This window comes from Salmo trutta, chromosome 36 (genome assembly GCF_901001165.1).
Source record: "Salmo trutta chromosome 36, fSalTru1.1, whole genome shotgun sequence".
In the NCBI taxonomy this organism is placed as follows: Eukaryota; Metazoa; Chordata; class Actinopteri; order Salmoniformes; family Salmonidae; genus Salmo; species Salmo trutta.
This window is the reverse complement of record NC_042992.1, coordinates 11,122,858-11,141,464: the sequence shown is the minus strand read 5'-3', so window position 1 is coordinate 11,141,464 and position 18,607 is coordinate 11,122,858. Positions and strand designations below refer to the sequence as shown.

Sequence of the window (18,607 nt, the reverse complement as noted above, 5' to 3'; positions counted from 1 at the left end):
CCTTCCTGCAGCCTCATCCTGACATGACCCTCCAGTATGACAATGCCACCAGCCATACTGCTCGTTCTGTGCGTGATTTCCTGCAAGACAGGAATGTCAGTGTTCTGCCATGGCCAGCGAAGAACCCGGATCTCAATCCCATTGAGCACGTCTGGGACCTGTTGGATTGGAGGGTGAGTGCTAGGGCCATTCCCCCCAGAAATGTCCAGGAACTGGCAGGTGCCTTGGTGGAAGAGTGGGGTAACATCTCACAGCAAGAACTGGCAAATCTGGTGCAGTCCATGAGGAAAAAGATGCATTGCAGTACTTAATGCAGATGGTGGCCACACCAGATACTGACTGTTACTTTTGATTTGGACCCCCCCCCCCCCCCCCCTTTGTTCAGGGACACATTATTCCATTTCTGTTAGTCACATGTCTGTGGAACTTGTACAGTTTATGTCTCAGTTGTTGAATCTTATGTTCATACAATTTTTTTACACGTTAAGTTTGCTGAAAATAAACGTAGTTGACAGTTGCTGAGTTGATAAGCAAGCTAAGGAAATATTTGTTTTACACATTTAACTCATTTTTGTTGGCACAAAACTACCGCCATACTTCCATTTGTTTGTGGGGGTTACCTTCTGATTAGTCTCGTGACATTTGTGGGGGTCGTAGAGCAAAACGGTGAACACCATGGATGCTACAGACGTTGTCGTGAGAAGGTCGATTTACAGGAAGTCTCATGGTCTGACCAACACCGCTGTAACACGGCCACCTTCCACCGCAAATACGGAAGCCCGCCATAGGCTGCTGCGGTGGATTGAAACGCAACCCCATCTCTAGCTTAAATTGACGGATTTTGATTGATTTTACTAGCTTAAATTGACCGTTTTTTTTTGTTTTATGTTACTTAGATTGACCCACGGGTGAGTCAACAGACTTAAAGATTAACCAGTGCTCAATGCAGTACAGGATTCAAAGCCTGATTGAAGCAGAGCAGCTGTATCATGTGTGTCTAAGTTGGGAAGCTTGATATGCTGAAGTAGTGTGTGTGTCCTGGCAGACAGCCTGACCATCTGAGCCTCTGTACTTGTGCTAAGCCATAGCTGAGACTGAGTCAGCACATCTCGCTCTCCCATATCATCCTCTGCCTGTCGCAGCCTTCTCCCTCTCCGTCTGTGACTGTCCTATGATATCATGGGCCAGTTTTATGTAGGCAACAGTCACAGATCCTGTTTCATATTTGAAAAGTGACAAAGACAGGAACAGAAAGGGTTGTGTTACTAATAGCTTTTCACTGTAGTTTGCCAATCAGCCATGCTTTCAACATTCTGCTATCCTTCCCAAACATTTAATCCAATACATTGGAGTGACAGACAGAATGTGGAGAGGAACACTCCAGGATGAGGGGTAGTAATCACTATCAAGGACAGGAAATAGGACATTTCCTCTCCCAAACACAAAGTGTCTCAGATTTTCCTGAATCACCTGTGGGACAGCTGAATAAAAAATACGTTGTATTATGTTGTACAATACAGTTGTAACCTCATAAATATCTTGGAATTTTGATTGATGATGGCCTCTCTTTTAAAATGCATATTCAACAACTTACAAAAAAATTGAAGCTGAAATTAGGATTTTATTTTAGGAATAAGGCTTGTTTTTCTTTTGAAGCCAGAAGGAGGCTAGTATCAGCTACATTTATGCCTTTACTAGACTATGGGGATATTTTATATATGAATGCTTCCGCTCAGGGTTTGAGATCAATTGACACCCTTTACCATGGCACTCTGAGATTTATTTTAAACTGCAAAACCCTTACGCACCACTGCACTTTGTATACCAGGGTTGGCTGGCCTTCTCTAGTCACTCGTAGGCTCAGTCACTGGTATACTTTTATTTACAAAGCCATTTTGGGTGTACTACCTTTTTATTTGGGCATTTTTATTGTTCAGAAATGTGGTGGGTACTCTCTTCGTTCGCGGGACTTTATCCTGCTAACTGTTCCAAATGTCCGAACTGAATTTGGTGAAAGGGCTTTTATGTCCTCTGCGCCATCGTCTTGGAATGCCTTACAAAATACTTTTAAACTGGAAGAACTTGTCCCGATTGGTATTTTTAAATCACTGATAAATGATATTGAGACTGATTCCCTGACATGTCAATGTTTTTAATTTGCTGTTTTTGATTTTGTTATATTCTTTGTTAATTCTATGGTTTTTACTAGATTACTTGTAGTTTTTCATGTTGTTTGTCTGTAATTTTTGCAATGACTTGGCGCTGCCTATCTTGGCCAGGACGCTCTTGAAAAAGAGATTTTAAATCTCAATGAGCCCTTCCTGGTTAAATAAAGGTTAAATAAAATAAAAATAAAAAACAGTGCACATAAGAGAGAAACAGAGAGCAAGAAGGCCTGGGTGGAGCCCCATTCATCTGGATCTGAGCCAGAGATTCCTTCCTGTTCTCCACCCATTAGCTCAGGAGACTGTCTCTGCTCCTCTGTCCTCAACTAACAGAATTTCTCCAGAGGGGCAACACCACCTGTTTTATTTGACATTCCATGAAAAAGAAAAACAAAGTGAATCCAAGTACCCTCAATTCCTCGGAAGGAAACAAAAGGATCCGGTTTTGGTTCAGTAGAAATTCTGACTGCTCTCTAGGAGTGTGTGTGTACGCATGTGTGTTATCCTCACCATAACTTCAATCCCCTCCTTCTCCACTGGGGCCTTGTCGTAGGTGGCGTCACACACTCTCACCAGCGTGTTCACCTCAAACTTCTTCAGCTCCTGAGAGAGACAGAGACAGATAGCGAGCGCCAGAGACAGATAGCGAGCGCCAGAGACAGATAGCGAGTGCCAGAGACAGATAGAGATAGCGAGCGCCAGAGACAGATAGCGAGCGCCAGAGACAGATAGCGAGCGCCAGAGACAGATAGCGAGCGCCAGAGCGAGACAGAGAGAGCGAGACAGAGACAAAGAGAGAGCGAGAGCGCGACAGACAGCGAGAGCGCGACAGACAGCGAGAGCGAGACAGACAGCGAGAGCGAGACAGACAGCGAGAGCGAGACAGACAGCGAGAGAGACAGACAGCGAGAGAGAGACAGACAGCGAGAGAGACAGACAGCGAGAGAGACAGACAGCGAGAGAGACAGACAGCGAGAGAGACAGACAGCGAGAGAGACAGACAGCGAGAGAGAAACTTGTACTCCAAAATATTTATGTTTAATTGTAGGTTGAAGTGAGTTTGTTATTGTCTATATTGGTGAGGTTATTGATGCACGTAGTCAGATGTATGTTTAAGTCTCTCCAGAGTGAACTTGAGCGTTGAATGGTTATACATACATGCACGCACACACACACACACACACACACACACGGCTGCCTCACCTCAGTGAACTTGTTGAGCGTTGCATTGGTGGGGTTGTGTGTGATGAGGAACCTCATGCCCTCGTAGGTAATCTCCACTGCTGCAGGGCGGTTCATGTTGGCGAGACGGCTTTGAAAACAGTTACAATTAAATACTTAGAATCTCTCTTACAAGAAGGATGACTACTTTTGGCTCAGATGTCAGCAGGGACTTGTAGAATTCTGTAGGTTCAAAAAATAAATAAAAACACGACAACGAAGGGAAGACGTGGAGGATGGTGTGGGTAACACGTGTGGATGGCTACAGGAAGGTTTACATAAAAAGAGGGGTAAACAAAAAACTGGATGATCTAGTCCACAAGGCTCCACAGTGGGGTGTAAAAAATATTTAAAAAATAAATAAACAAAAACAAAAACTAATGCAGAGACTATCCACCAGTCATCCAATCGGACATTCAGATTTTACCCCATTCAGGAGAGTGGTATGTGATTGGCTTCTGGGAGAGAAAGCAGGAAGTAGAGGAGAACTAGGCAGTTTTCTTATTGGCCGCTCAGGGGACAGAGCTGGGCAATTTGGCCTTGGACTACGCGATATCCCAGGGGACGTTGGAGGAGACAGGGGTTCCCAGTGTGCTGGCTTCAGGGGGGCTTCTGGGTAGCGTAGTCCCGAGGGGAGCGGACGATTCACTTGTCCACGAAGGCGAGGTGCTGTGCCTGGCAGAAGTCTCCACTGACGCTCACATACGCCATATATGTATGGTCCAAATCAACACAGAAACACTGCCCAGAGCGGAGAGAGAGAAGGAGAGGGGGGGAGAAGGAGTAGGGGGGAGAGAGAGAGAGAGAATGTGAAGGAGAGAAAATGAGAGGGAGAGAAGGAGGAGAGAGAATAATGTGGTTAGATAAAACTCAAATAGACAACACAGTCCCCTTTTAGCAAGGCACCCTTGAAGTTCTTAAAGAGCAAGACTAGGCAGAGAAATCTAAAAGCACCGGTTGGGGAAACTGGAAAACCTCATTACAGCAGAAATATGACTCCACACGTTGAGGCTATTAACCCTATTATCAGAACCATTATCAGCTTTGTACTAAGGTGTTATAATGACCTATTATTTATGACTTTGTATCCAGCCACACACAACCTGATAATGCAGACAGCACAGACACCCATGAGCTCTTGGCTTCAAGAAAGCCTCTCATAAATCATTTACGGCCTTTCCTCACCTCTAACCGCTGATCATCAGCCAAGATCTGAAGCATCTGGACACAGCCGCCACAAACTGGCTAGTCACACATACACTACGAGGGTGAGGGAGTGGGGAAGAGAGAGGTGAGGGCAGGGGGAGAGGGGGGGGTTGGAGGGTGGGGAGAAGAGAGGGGCTTGGTGGGTGAAAGTAGAGGGTGGAAGGAAAGGGCAGGGGAGAGGTGAGAGCGAGTGGAGGAGAGCAAAAGAGAGAGGGAGACAGGTTGGACCTCAGCAGCAGTGTCTAAAGCAGTAGTCACAAGGTGAGGATTATGAGTCAGCAGAGATTCACATCAGCCGACTGTCTCTGTCTCTCCCCCGTTCACCTCCGAGCCTGTCCCTCAGTCTTTCTCCTCTTTTCATCCCGTCTCTTCGGGTCTCCCATCTCTTTACTACATTCATTCTCCCATTTATTTATTTTTATCTTTGGGAGCAATGTGTTCCAATTCAACTAGTGTCTTGCCTCCTTTCCCCACAGACCTCTCTACATCTTCCCACCTCTCAATCCAAAGAGCTTTATTGGCATGGGAAACATCTGCTTACATTGCCAAAGCAAGTGAAATAGATCATTCTAGCTCTCCTCATATCTTTCTCAATCTGTCGTGGCCCCGGTGTAGAGCAGTCGTCTCGCCCACTCAGCCAAGAACAGGACAGTCTCAGAGGATCTAGATGCTCTCTCTAACCTCTCTGGATTAAAACCAAATGATGATAAATGTACTATATTACATATTGATCACAAAGAAATTGCAACTTTCACATTACTGTGTAGTTTACCAATAAAACGTGGTCAGACGGGGGATGTGGACATACTCGGTATACATATCCCGAAAGAAAGACATTCTTACTACGATACATTTTTAGAGAAAGTTGGAGCTAACCCTGAAAATAGCACTGCTGTGTGATTTAAACAAAAAAATAAGTCAAATCGATCAATAATACGCTTAGCAAATATTTTTTTATTTAATTTACAATCTGTAGAAACATTCAGAACTTTAGTGAAACATCACAGTTGAAAAATATATAGCTAATAGAAGAAGAACAGATGGTGTTAAGAGATAGACGGGGGGGGTTGAGTGGAGCTGAAGGCTGGGATTAAAAACAAACAAAAGATAACTACTGGAAAATATATTGTGTCCATAAAATGTATATAGTATGTATTACCCTTGGTGATGTTGTCCATTAGGAAAATAATATAGGAAAATATATTGGAAATGACGCACACAATTACATTGATGGAAGCTACAATCTGCACATTTAAAACTGATCTACCCCCTGAAAAAAAAGGACAAACAGACCCTCTATTCCCTTGCTCACCTTCTCTACAGAGAGAGGAAGCAATCTGCCTCAATCTCTCACCCTGACCCAAAGACAAGGCTGTGATTCTGAGGGTAAAACAAAACTTCTTTCCCATGTCTCCTTCACTGGCTCTCTCGCCCTCTGTCTCCATCACTCTCTCATCTCACCTAGTGCCAGTACATTTACATTTTAGTCATTTAGCAGACGCTCTTATCCAGAGCGACTTATAGTAGTGAATGCATACATTTCATGCATTTTTTTTTTTTTGTACTGTCCTCCCGTGGGAATCGAACCCACAACCCTGGCGTTGCACACACCATGCTGGCATTGCAAACACCATGCTCTACCAACTGAGCCACAGGGAAAGCTGTGGGACTCCTTTTCTAGGCCGCGTCTATAAGCTGCGTCTATAAGCTGCGTCTATAAGCTGCGTCTATAAGCTGCGTCTATAAGCTGCGTCTATAAGCTGCGTAAGAGGGGCAGTCTTCCAAAGAAAATTTAATTAATGATGAATAATTCACCAACCCCTCCTCCCTCAGTCTTGCCTTCTGGTACATATCTACCTGAAATACCTAGTTTTACTGCACATTGAACTGGTTACTGGTACGCCCTGTATATAGCTCCATGCTTGTTTATTTTATTCATCTTTACTATTTTTATTTGAATGTTAACTCTGCATCGTTGGTAAGGGCTTGTAAGCAAGCATTTCACAGTAAGGTCTACACTCGTATTTGGTGCATGTGACATATAAATTGATTAGATTTATAATCTCCCTTTAGCTGGTGCCAGCAACAGTGCCACTGTTCAAAGCAGCCACTAGTTCTCTAGAGAGTAAATCTCTCCCTGACGCCTGTAATTACCAGCTCCAAACAGCACTAAGCATAATGCACTGCATTAGGGCACTGCTACAGACACCGAGAGTGAGACACCAAATATGACTAGAGGACAATTTGTGCGTAGAGTAACAGACAAGGGAAGTACAAACTGTACAGCATCTCAAAACACAGCCTATAGACACAGCCTAGAAAAGGAGTCCCACAGCTTGGAGTGCCTTCAAACATGAGTATACAGGGGTTGGGCTCTACTCACCAGCTAACTGGGATTAGCATCCATTTCCATTCAGTCAGCATATAGACTTCCATGTGTCAAGGTCCTCTCTCCCTAATAATAGTCCCCTAGTTGTGTCTCAATAATCCCAAGTTAATGTCAGTGAATATGGAGGAAAGGAGTGGAAGCCAATCGCATCGCTGAGATGAACCCCAGTCATACCCTGTCTCTCTGACTGGCACTAGCTAGAGGAACAGCCCCCAGTCATAGCCCCCAGTCATACCCTGTCTCTCTGACTGGCACTAGCTAGAGGAACAGCCCCCAGTCATAGCCCCCAGTCATAGCCTGTCTCTCTGACTGGCACTAGCTGGAGGAACAGCCCCCAGTCATAGCCTGTCTCTCTGAGTGGCACTAGCTAGAGGAACAGCCCCCAGTCATAGCCTGTCTCTCTGAGTGGCACTAGCTAGAGGAACAGCCCCCAGTCATAGCCTGTCTCTCTGAGTGGCACTAGCTAGAGGAACAGCCCCCAGTCATAGCCTGTCTCTCTGAGTGGCACTAGCTGGAGGAACAGCCCCCAGTCATACCCTGTCTCTCTGACTGGCACTAGCTAGAGGAACAGCCCCCAGTCATACCCTGTCTCTCTGACTGGCACTAGCTAGAAGAACAGCCCATGGCAGCCACATTGTTGTAAGGCCAGACCAGCCCTGCTTCCACAACATTGCCGGAAACTCATGCAAATAACTCTGCCATATTTGCAAGTACTTCTGCAATTACACCCAGCTGTCAGCACAGATGGAGAGGAGAGAGCAACACATCAAGTCAGTCTGTAAAGACCATGTGTTTGTTACCACACAGGAAATACAACACGTACTGTACAGATATGAACACTGTGTGGGTGTGAAACGGACTGCTATCAGGCAGAATCCTGTAGCCTAATCAGAAGTAGTTGACAAAGACATGGACTAATATAATTAACTAATTTTAACAAAAAAAAACAGAACTGGCCAAGACAGCTACACACAAAACAAATGCCAACCATGGGCCCATTTAGGGCTAGGCTACATTCAGTTCAACTGAGTTAGAAGCGCTTCATTCTTTCTGTCTAACCTACAACTTATATAATTAGACTACTTTATGATTAGCATAAAGTGGCATTACCTCACAGCTGCTGCACAAGTCTTAATGAAGGAGAACAAAAAGTCACAAGCTGATCAGTTATCCTGCTATGTTCCACATACACCATAACCAGTTCCCCCGTTTGTAGTTCCAACACGCCCCTTTGTTTCCCAGCTGGACTGAATGTTGCTGGGTAGACATTGTGTGTCACTCAGGACTTTAAGAAATAGTTCAACTAGCTACATTATTTTCCTTCACCTGACACCTAGAGATAGGAGGCTTAGCCTAGGCCTATATGAACCTAGGAAAAACAGTACAACACACACACCACTAAACTACCCACACATTCAACCCCCCTTGTCTGTAGAAGCTAAACTGGGAGAAAAGTCAGTGAGTAAACTTGCAGTACTGGGGCCTAGCTGAGACAGAGGCCCTGGCTGCGTCACAAATGAAACCCTATTCCCTTTGGTAGAAGTAGTGCAGCATAAAGGGAATAGGATGCGCTTTGGGACGCACCGCCTAGACATAGTCAGCTCGGCCCAGAGACAGTCTCTTCTAGATGCAGTCACGTGCTCCCCTGGTGGGCCTGCACTGTACAACACTGCCAGGCAGGGAGCGTGGGAGCTGATAGGGGGAGCATAGTAGACCCACCGGCCTCAATTAGCAGGCCACTCTCAGGACAATATCACACACACATTGAGGGAGGGGCGGCAGGGGGAGTGAAAAATACATTAAAAACAAGCTGGAAGGGTAGTGGCAAGTGCTGAGCGATTAAACAAGATTTTGGTTATTCTTTTTTTTTGACAAAGGTTCAATTATTTGAATTCCAGTTTTTTTTTCTTCTGTGAGCTCAATGTGCATTTTCTCACTGCAGTGTCTTTAGAGATCAATCAGATCAAGCCCAAACTGTGTGATTTAGTAGAGAGCTGTTTCCAACAGGCTAATATTCTATACAATTTAGAGCAGAAAATGTGTTAACTACACAATGACCATAATGCATTGTGCGCCTGATGGAGAACAGATGCACCGCAAGGTATCTCTACCAGAAAATACATGATTAAGATAATGATTGTTGGTATTCAGCAGTAATATCAGAATGCCTTATTTACTTCGAAGAACTACAAAAGTTGTGATTTTGTCAGATAGCATCGGCAGCAGCTCTATAGAGATGAGATGACTTGGAATGAAATAATAGTCACTGCCATCATGGAACTTTTATTAACCGTTTTATTCTGTGTTATAGCATTCAACCCTCAATGCATAGTGGATTTAATGTAAAAAAGATAATACATTGAAACTGAAATCCGTGAATTTCTTCATAATCTAACCAAAACCGAACCGACCTTAAAAAGCACAAATAGCTCAGCACAGGTAGTGGTGTATAGAGGGTGAGAATGAGCCCAGTATCAGAGAACAGAGAGAACAAACCCAACAGGTAATGACAGGGACGGGAGTTCAGACAGGGGCACCTGGCTCGGGAAAACGACTAGGTTAGATTTGAAGGCAAAGCAGCTGTGTGATATGTATGTATGTGTGATATGCATGCATGTATGTATGTATGTATGTATGTATGTATGTATGTATGTATGTATGTATGTATGTATGTATGTATGTATGTATGTATGTATGTATTTATTTATTAATTAGAGGTCGACCGATTAATTAGGGCCGATATCAAGTTTTCATAACAATCGGAAATCGGTATTTTTGGATGGCAATTTTTTTTTTTTTTTTTTTACACCTTTATTTAACTAGGCAAGTCAGTTAAGAACACATTCTTATTTTCAATGACGACCTAGGAACAGTGGGTTAACTGCCTTGTTCAGGGGCAGAACCTAGTCCAACGCTCTAACCACCTGCTTTACATTGCACTCCACGAGGAGCCTGCCTGTTACGCGAATGCAGTAAAAAGCCATGGTAAGTTGCTAGCTAGCTTTAAACTTATCTTATAACAAACAATCAATCAATCATAATCACTAGTTAAACTAGTAATATCATCAACCATGTGTAGTTATCTAGCCTGTCCTGCGTTGCATATAATCGATGTGGTGCGCATTCGCGAAAAAGGACTGTCGTTGCTCCAGCTTGTACCTAACCATAAACATCAATGCCTTTCTTAAAATCAATACACAAGTATAGATTTTTAAACCTGCATCTTTAGTTAATATTGCCTGCTAACATGAATTTATTTTAACTAGGGAAAATGTGTTACCGCTGCAACAGAGTCAGGGTATATGCAGCAGTTTGGGCCGCCTGGCTCGTTGCGAACTGTGTGAATACTAATTCTTCCTAACAAAGACAGCCGACTTCGCCAAACGGGGGATGATTTAACAAAAGCGCATTTGCGAAAAAAGCCCAATTGTTGCACGACTGTACCTAACCATAAACATCAATGCCTTTCTTAAAATCAATACACAGAAGTATATATTTTTAAAACTGCATATTTAGCTAAAAGAAATCCAGGTTAGCAGGCAATATTAACCAGGTGAAATTGTGTCACTTCTCTTGCGTTCATTGCACGCAGTCAGGGTATATGCAACAGTTTGGGCCGCCTGGCTCGTTGCAAACTAATTTGCCAGAATTTTACGTAATTATGACATAACATTGAAGGAATATTTAGACTTAGGGATACCACCCGTTAGATAAAATACGGAACGGTTCCGTATTTCACTGAAAGGAAAAACGTTTTGTTTTCGAGATGATAGTTTCCGGATTCTACCATATTAATGACCTAAGGCTCGTATTTGTGTGTTTATTATATCATAATTAAGTCTAGGATTTGATAGAGCAGTCTGACTGAGCGGTGGTAGGCAGCAGCAGGCTCGTAAGCATTCATTGAAACAGCACTTTCGTGCATTTTGCCAGCAGCTCTTCGCTGTGCTTCAAGCACTGGTTTGAGCCCAGGTAGGAGCGAGGAGAGGGACGGAAGCTATACTGTTACACTGGCAATACTAAAGTGCCTATAAGAACATCCAATAGTCAAAGGTATATGAAATACAAATCATATAGAGAGAAATAGTCCTATAATTCCTATAATAACTACAACCTAAAACTTCTTACCTGGGAATATTGAAGACTCATGTTAAAAGGAACCACCAGCTTTCATATGTTCTCATGTTCTGAGCAAGGAACTTAAACATTAGCTTTTTTACATGGCACATATTGCACTTTTACTTTCTTCTCCAACACTTTGTTTTTGCATTATTTAAACCAAATTGAACATGTTTCATTATTTATTTGAGGCTAAATTGATTTTATTGATGTATTATATTAAGTTAAAATAAGTGTTCATTCAGTATTGTTGTAATTGTCATTATTACAAATTAAAAAAAAATTGGCTGATTAATCGGTATCGATTGTGTGAATTCAAGCTAATATATGCTAGGTTATAGCCTAGCTAACATCCATGAGAAGTGAAACTCAAACCACATCCCTGAACAGGGTGAAACATATGGGATCAGTAGGGTTTTGAATAACTAATATCCACCACAGTGCCCTAATCGCCTTCCTCAGATATCTTTACTACAAATCCAGCTGAGCCACTGGCACGGACCGAGGACTTCCCTACATAGTGCACTACTTTTGACCAGATTCCTATGGTGGCTGTGCTGAAGATTTAGGCAAGAGGAACCTGCTGGAACATGGGTTTAGGTCACGATAATATCGTGGGTCTAAGTAGGTATCCTAGCAGTTAATAGTGTTGGGCCAGTGGCCGAAAGGTGGCTTCAAACACACAGCCGATGAGGTGAAAAAACTGTCAATGTGCCCTTGACTAATTGCTCCTGTAGGTCATTAGCTAAAAATGACTTAAAAATGTAAATAACATGGGTAACTAGGTAGGTCAGCAGAGACACATTTTACAAAAACAAAAAGCAACAGGAAAGGCTTATGTGTTCAGATACTGAAATAGCACTACACATTTGTTGACTTTCAAATGAATACAAACTAGCACTACTAGATAGTTTGGGGGAGAAAAAAATAAATCGATAGTCATGTGACCTGTTTCAGGAAACTAGGCGCATGTCGCAGGTCACTACTTCACAGAAGAACCATTTGAACGTAACCTTATTTGCAAAATGCGTTTTTTGGCAGAAATGCCTTCTCAAACATGTGAACTTTAATGTGCCTTATTAACAAACTTGTACGCCATCTGTAAATACGAATAACATTGTTAAATTATGAGCCTAGTTGGTTAAGCAACAGAAAGACAGAAACCTTCCTCCTAGCCATGATTGGCTGAGATAATGAGTGGGCTGGACATGCCGAGAGATGAGTTCGGATTGGTCTGCCATATAGCACGTTTCTGCCTATTTGAGCTGGTCAGTATGTCTAGGTAATCCTGTCTAACGCGTAATTAAAAAAAAAAAATATCACATCGTAAAACTTAAGACTCCACTATGCAAGTATCCATTTCAATAGAACGTCACTGCAACAACTTTCAGAGCACTCTCGTCTGAGTGTGCCAGAGCGCAGAACTGATGAATTTATGAACGCGCAACACCTGTTAAATATGGCCGGTGACAGTAAAAGTCAGCAAAAAAAAAGCACAATTAAATTGTTGCCTGGAGCACACAGTTGGTCACCAACACTCTGGAGAACATGAAAACAGCCTAACCAGCTCTGCTAAGACGAGTAAAATGGTTAGAGTTTGGGTGGGGGTTTGAAGATTCAGATGATTCTTATGGCATTGCACACGGTCAGTGTGAACCAGAATGACTTGCCACAACGGGCCAGGAAAGCTGTACATACAAAACGGAAATAACACAGGACATCTTATTTAACGAGGGGGTTGTAGTCTGCCATCCATGTATACGGGTAAGAGTCTAGCTACAGTTTTAGATATTATACGTTTCTAATTTTGTCAGAAAGTTTTCATTGCAAGTTAACGCTTACTGTTAGATAGCTAGCTGACATTAAATGGCTGGCTTGCTACCTAACATTACGTTTATGATTTGTGCGTAGTAATGTTTTGTATGCATACAACTAACATTACGTTTATGATTTGTGCGTAGTAATGTTACCTCAAAATTCCATTTCGCATTGCTAGTTATAGCCTAATGTTAGCTAGCTAACATTGAACCTTTTTGGTTAACTTTACCTAGTGATGACAAACGGTTTATATTGCTAGTACTCTATGGTTCATTGTTTAGCTAGTTAGCTACATGTCTAAACAAAATAACCCAAGTTAGCTAGGTAGCTGATGAACCATCAAGTTAGCCATGTGTGTCTGATAGCCGTAGTCACTATCTATTGCATAATAATGCATCTGGAATTTGCCTTTCAGCATCAGTAGAACACACCTGACTCTCCTCCACCAGTCATACAAGGAGAATGGTCTAATGCTTCCCACCAAAAAGAGAGCTGGCCCAATCAAGCACAGATTACACATGAAGCATGAGGACTTGTAGTGAGTGGTGAACTTCAACAACTACACAGAGGATAATGCAATAGTATTACCAGGATGCCACCCAGGACAAACACTTTGGTGAAAAGCTGCTGCCATCCCATGTGACAAAAACAGCAGTGTGGCGTGTCTACAAGGAATCGATGACAACACTTGGTATGATTATTTAATTGACGTCCAACATGATTGGCACTACTTTTACTGATCTCACATTATTTCTGTATTTTCCAGAGGTGAGCGTAGTCGGGCTTTCTTCCTTCAGGAACCTGTGGAGAAAATTGCTGCCCCACATCTCAAGCACTAAGTCCAGGACAGACCTGTGCTGTCAGTGCCAGAGGAACAACTATTAGGTCTTCAGATCTGATCTGCCAGAAGCTGTTAAGTCAGCCAAGCTGAAGAAGCAAGAGCAGCATATCCTGCTTGTTCAGAGTTAGTGGTCTGTCTACCAAAAGATGGTAGCTCACTGCAAGACCACCTGACAAGACCTGTAGTTGTCTCTGGGCGACCTACTGAACCAGCAAGCAAAGACATCAGGATACATTACAACTTTGACTTTGCTCAACAAGTAATCAACATGTCCCCCTTTATACTGATTAAGGACATAGATATTCACCCCCAAAAAATATAGCCAGGTCCCCATCTATGTTTTAACTCCTCACAAGTGTGGCTTGTTTGGTGTCTGCTGTGAAGGAATACCACAACAAGTCAACTGCATATCATCCAGGAAAGGCAGCAGCGCAGTCAACTACACACACCATTTCTTCAACTACGGAGTTGTGGAAACACGTGTGGACCGGTGTTGTGATAACTGCAGTGGCCAAAACAACAAGTTTGTGCTCTGGTATTGTGCCTAGCGGACCATGCACAAGCTCCACCACAGTCTGGACCTTCACTTCCTGATCACAAGACACACCAAGTTTGCCCCCGACTGGTGCTTCAGCCTCATCAAGGAGAGCTTCAGAAAGACCAGAGTGAACACTGTCTAAGATTGCTGGTGTTGTGAAGGACAGCACTGTGACAGGGGTCAAAAGGCTCTCTGAATATAGATTTCCTTGTTCACGCGTGGCTCGGACAGACCAGTCATGAGCACTATCTGCAGTGCCTCTATTCACATAACTCTCTCATAACACACGCTATACATTGCTGCTACTATTAATGTGTTTTTTAACCTGCTGCTCAGCCACTTGATACCCCTGATTGTATGCATACAACTACAGTACCAGTCAAAAGTTCACATCTACTCAATCAAGGGTTTTTAGTTTTACTATTTTCTACATTGTAGAATAATAGTGAAGACATCAAAACTATGAAATAACACGTGGAATCATGTAGTAACCCAAAAATGGGTTAACAAATCAAAACATTTTATATTTGAGATTCTTCAAACCCTTTGCCTTGATGACAGCTTTGCACACTCTTGGCATTCTCTCAAATAGCTTCATGAGGTAGTCACCTGGAATGCATTTCAATTAAAAGGTGTGCCTTGTTAAGTTAATTTGTGGAATTTATTTCCTCCTTAATGCATTTGAGGCGAATCAGTTGTGTCGTGACAAGGTAGGGGCGGTATAGAGAAGATAACCCTATTTGGTAAAAGACCAAGTCCATATTATGGCACAACAGCTCAAATAAGCAAAGAGAAATGACAGTCGTTCCTTCCTTTAAGACATGAAGGTCAGTCAATCTGGAAAATGTCAAGAACTTGCAAAGTATTTTCTAGTGCGGTCGCAAAAACCATCAAGCGCTATGATGAAACTGGCTCTTATGAGGACCGCTACAGGAAAGGAAGACCCAGAGTTACCTCTGCTGCAGAGGATACGTTCATTAGAGCCTCAAATTAATGCTTCACAGAGTTCAAGAAAGACACTTCTCAACATCAACTGTTCAGAGCAGACTGTGTGACTCAAGCCTTCGTGGTATAATTTCTGCAAAACAACCACTACTACAGGACACCAATAATAGGAAGAGACTTGCTTGGGCAAAGAAACAAGCAATGGACATCAGACTGGTGGAAATCTGTGTTTTATTTATAATTTAATGCACACTTACCCAGCATTGCTACCACAGCATTATGCAACGATACGCCATCCCATCTGGTTTGCGCTTAGTGGGACTATCATTTGTTTTTCAACAAGACAAATGACCCAACACACCTCCAGGCTGTGTAAGGCCTATTTGACCAAGGAGAGTGATTGAGTGCTGCATCAGATGACCTGGCCTCCACACTCACCTGACCGCAACCCAATTGAGATGGTTTGGGATGAGTTGGACCGCAGAGTGAAGGAAAAGCAGCCATCAAGTACTCCGCATATGTGGGAACTCCTTCAAGACTGTTGGAAAAGCATTCCAGGTGAAGCTGGTTGAGAGAATGCCAAGAGTGTACAAAGCTGTCAAGGCAAAGGGTGGCTACTTTGAACAACCTCAAATATTTAGCACATGACCTCACATATGAATCCTTAAAGAGATGGGTGGGGCTGGCTTAAGAGGGTGTGAACAATGCTAAATGGGTGTAGACAAAGGACAGCTCTCCAGTAGGTGTACCAAAACATTCAAAGGCCATTTTCTCAAAACTGAGGTTACAAGTTTATCAACCTTCAAAGCAGAATTACTTTCCCATTGTTCCTCAACAATGCAGTATATGATATACCATTTTGTAGCTATGGCTTTGCTTTTATCCAATATAATAAAAAAAACTTTTAAAAATGTAACATAAGATCAAATCAAGGTGGTTGGTCACATATCGGGATATTTTTGACGATTAATCATATAGTTAACAATATTGCTATATTTTTGCGCCAAAACTCCAGTATTTTGAATTCATAGGTTGCCAATTTGTTTTCAGCTCCCCCCCCCCCCCTCATGGCTCTTTCATCCATCTGCAGCAGACATATGGTGAGAAATATGTTTGGAAGATCAAACAGCAATAAAAATCGCAGTATAGTGATAATATCGTCAAGTCCCTGGCAACTACCAGCCCTACTATTAGACTACTTCCTCCCACAGGCAAGTGTCAGAAATGCACCAGGCCCAGTCTTGGGGACTGAGGAAGTGTCTGGGGTAGTGAGAGTCTGCAGTCCTGTCTAGTTCTGTCGAGCTGGTTAGAACAAGTCCTGGCAGCCTGGCTGACTAGCTGGGGAGGGAGCCTGGCCTGGTTAGTCCTTGGGCTGGTAAAAGGAGAAGAATGGCAAATGGGAGGTAGGTGTCCTGCCAACTCACTATGCCCATACTACTTTATTTACATCCACAGTGGAGAAATGAAGACCTAGGCCTAAACGTTTCAAAGGTCACACAGATGCCTAGCCATCGTGGAAACAGTCATCTCTACCACAGAACTTGCTCTTAATTAACAGCTGACAGCTGTACCTTGCCAACAGCTTGACAGCCAAATCAACCACCACTAGAAAGCACACACACAGATACACATTAAAACAGGGATAGTTTGTTCACCACTTGCCCTCTATACATGCTACATCCTTAGACCTCTCACTAAACATACCAGTAGGCTGTTTGCAACTGCAGATCTCCTCCAACCCCCAGCTAACACATACCACTAACTCACCACAAGCACATGGGATGACTATATTCACATGGACCCCCCCCAGGCGGTGCATGTAACCCTTCACTGCTGCCAAGGAGCATTGCCCTGGGGTGCTCTGATAGGACTATAGTCGATCGAGGCCTCAACAGGGATCCTGCAAGGTCTGGGGGCCAGTATGAAAATGTATCTGCTCTGGATAATATCTGCTAACTGACAAAATTTTTTAGGTATGTAAAAAATGTAACCAGCAGCGAATAGATGGCCCTCCAGAACAGCACAGGTTCTTCGTATTGATTAAGCACCAAAACGGGGAAAAAAAGGGACTGAAACAAGCAGGGATTAGACAACCTGCTAATTTTCATTTGTAAAACATTTTCATACGGTGTGCCTAGTGAATAGGCTGCAATCCAAGGCTGGAGGACACAGACTTCATTCCAATGGAATTCTACTCATACGGTATCTGTGTAGTTAATATACTCTTGCCATTTTACACAGGATGGGAAGGATGAGAGCGAACGAGATAGGAATGAGAGAGAAATAAACTGCAAAAGAAAAGGGAACACGAGAAGGAGCAAGATTGCTCAAAAGAGCATCGGCACAAGACCGAGAAAGGGAGAGATGGTGCAAAAGAGTACACAGGAGACAGATGTCAAAATAACACGAGAGAAAGAGACACTGATAAGTCAGTGGTTCACACCAAGGTTATTATACACAAAAAAAAAGGTTAACTAAAACAAATCTGTTTGGGAAAAAAAATAACTATACTGAAACTATTATCTTGACTCAACGTCTAATGGGGTTTAGAAATCTTCTGAATCAGGCGGGTCACATTGAGATTGACTTTAGAACTTAAAGGTCATCTCGCTGAGTTTACGTTGCCACGAGCAGCAGCGCAGATACTGAGTGGTAAGAGAAACACCTGACTGTAGACAGGAAGTCGTGGAGTGAAGTCGGGAGAAGTGCATCTGCGACGGCCAAAAGTCAGACACCGATGTGGTTTTTCCAATAGCAAGGCTCAGATCAGCATTGCAGTGTTGACATTGTATGTAAAAATGCTTTCTTTATAACGTTGAAATAAACACCCATATCACACTCACAAACGGAAATCATAATTTAATATTCTGTGTTGTACAGTCAACTAGTGAGAGAGCCTCAAATATGACATTTATTTGTATATAGCCACTGTGTACATACATCGCAGCAAATTGATTCCTGTTTCAGTCATGTCTTTGCTCAGTCGACTGCAGCCAAAACTCAACACGAGTGAGGGACAAACACCACTACTGGGTCACAAGAGCGGAACAAGAACTACGCTTCATAAAGACAAAGTTTTTGTTCTGGCTGGGCTGAGGTGAGAGTCCAGAGAGGAGCAGAGCCAGGTGGAACGTTAGCAGGCAGGCGTGTTGACATGTCACCACGGGGAAACGCAGACACTTGCAGGAAGTTGTACTATTGACTGCCCCACCCCCTGCCTTACTGGAAGCATTTAGGATCACCCCCTTGGTTGTAAACTAAGGACTGCACACAGCCTCCGGTTTCTTTACCTCCCTCCTGCCAACCCTTCTTTTTTTATTTCCTCCCTCACTCCACTCATGACAGCGAGGGAATAAAAAAGGAGA

General features: G+C 43.1%; 1 protein-coding gene across 1 annotated transcript in view; it reads right to left on the bottom strand.

The window, feature by feature from the left end:
* The window catches only part of LOC115175388 (protein tyrosine phosphatase type IVA 2), a 43,697-nt gene that overhangs the window by 10,581 nt on the left and 14,509 nt on the right, over positions 1-18,607 (bottom strand). Inside the window, exons 2-4 of the mRNA XM_029734624.1 lie at positions 3,814-4,127; positions 3,369-3,477; positions 2,676-2,768 (exon numbers count right to left, since the gene is read on the bottom strand). Coding sequence (XP_029590484.1) covers positions 2,676-2,768; positions 3,369-3,477; positions 3,814-3,818 — 207 coding nt within the window. The 5' untranslated portion in view covers positions 3,819-4,127. The remainder of the gene's footprint in view (positions 1-2,675; positions 2,769-3,368; positions 3,478-3,813; positions 4,128-18,607) is intronic.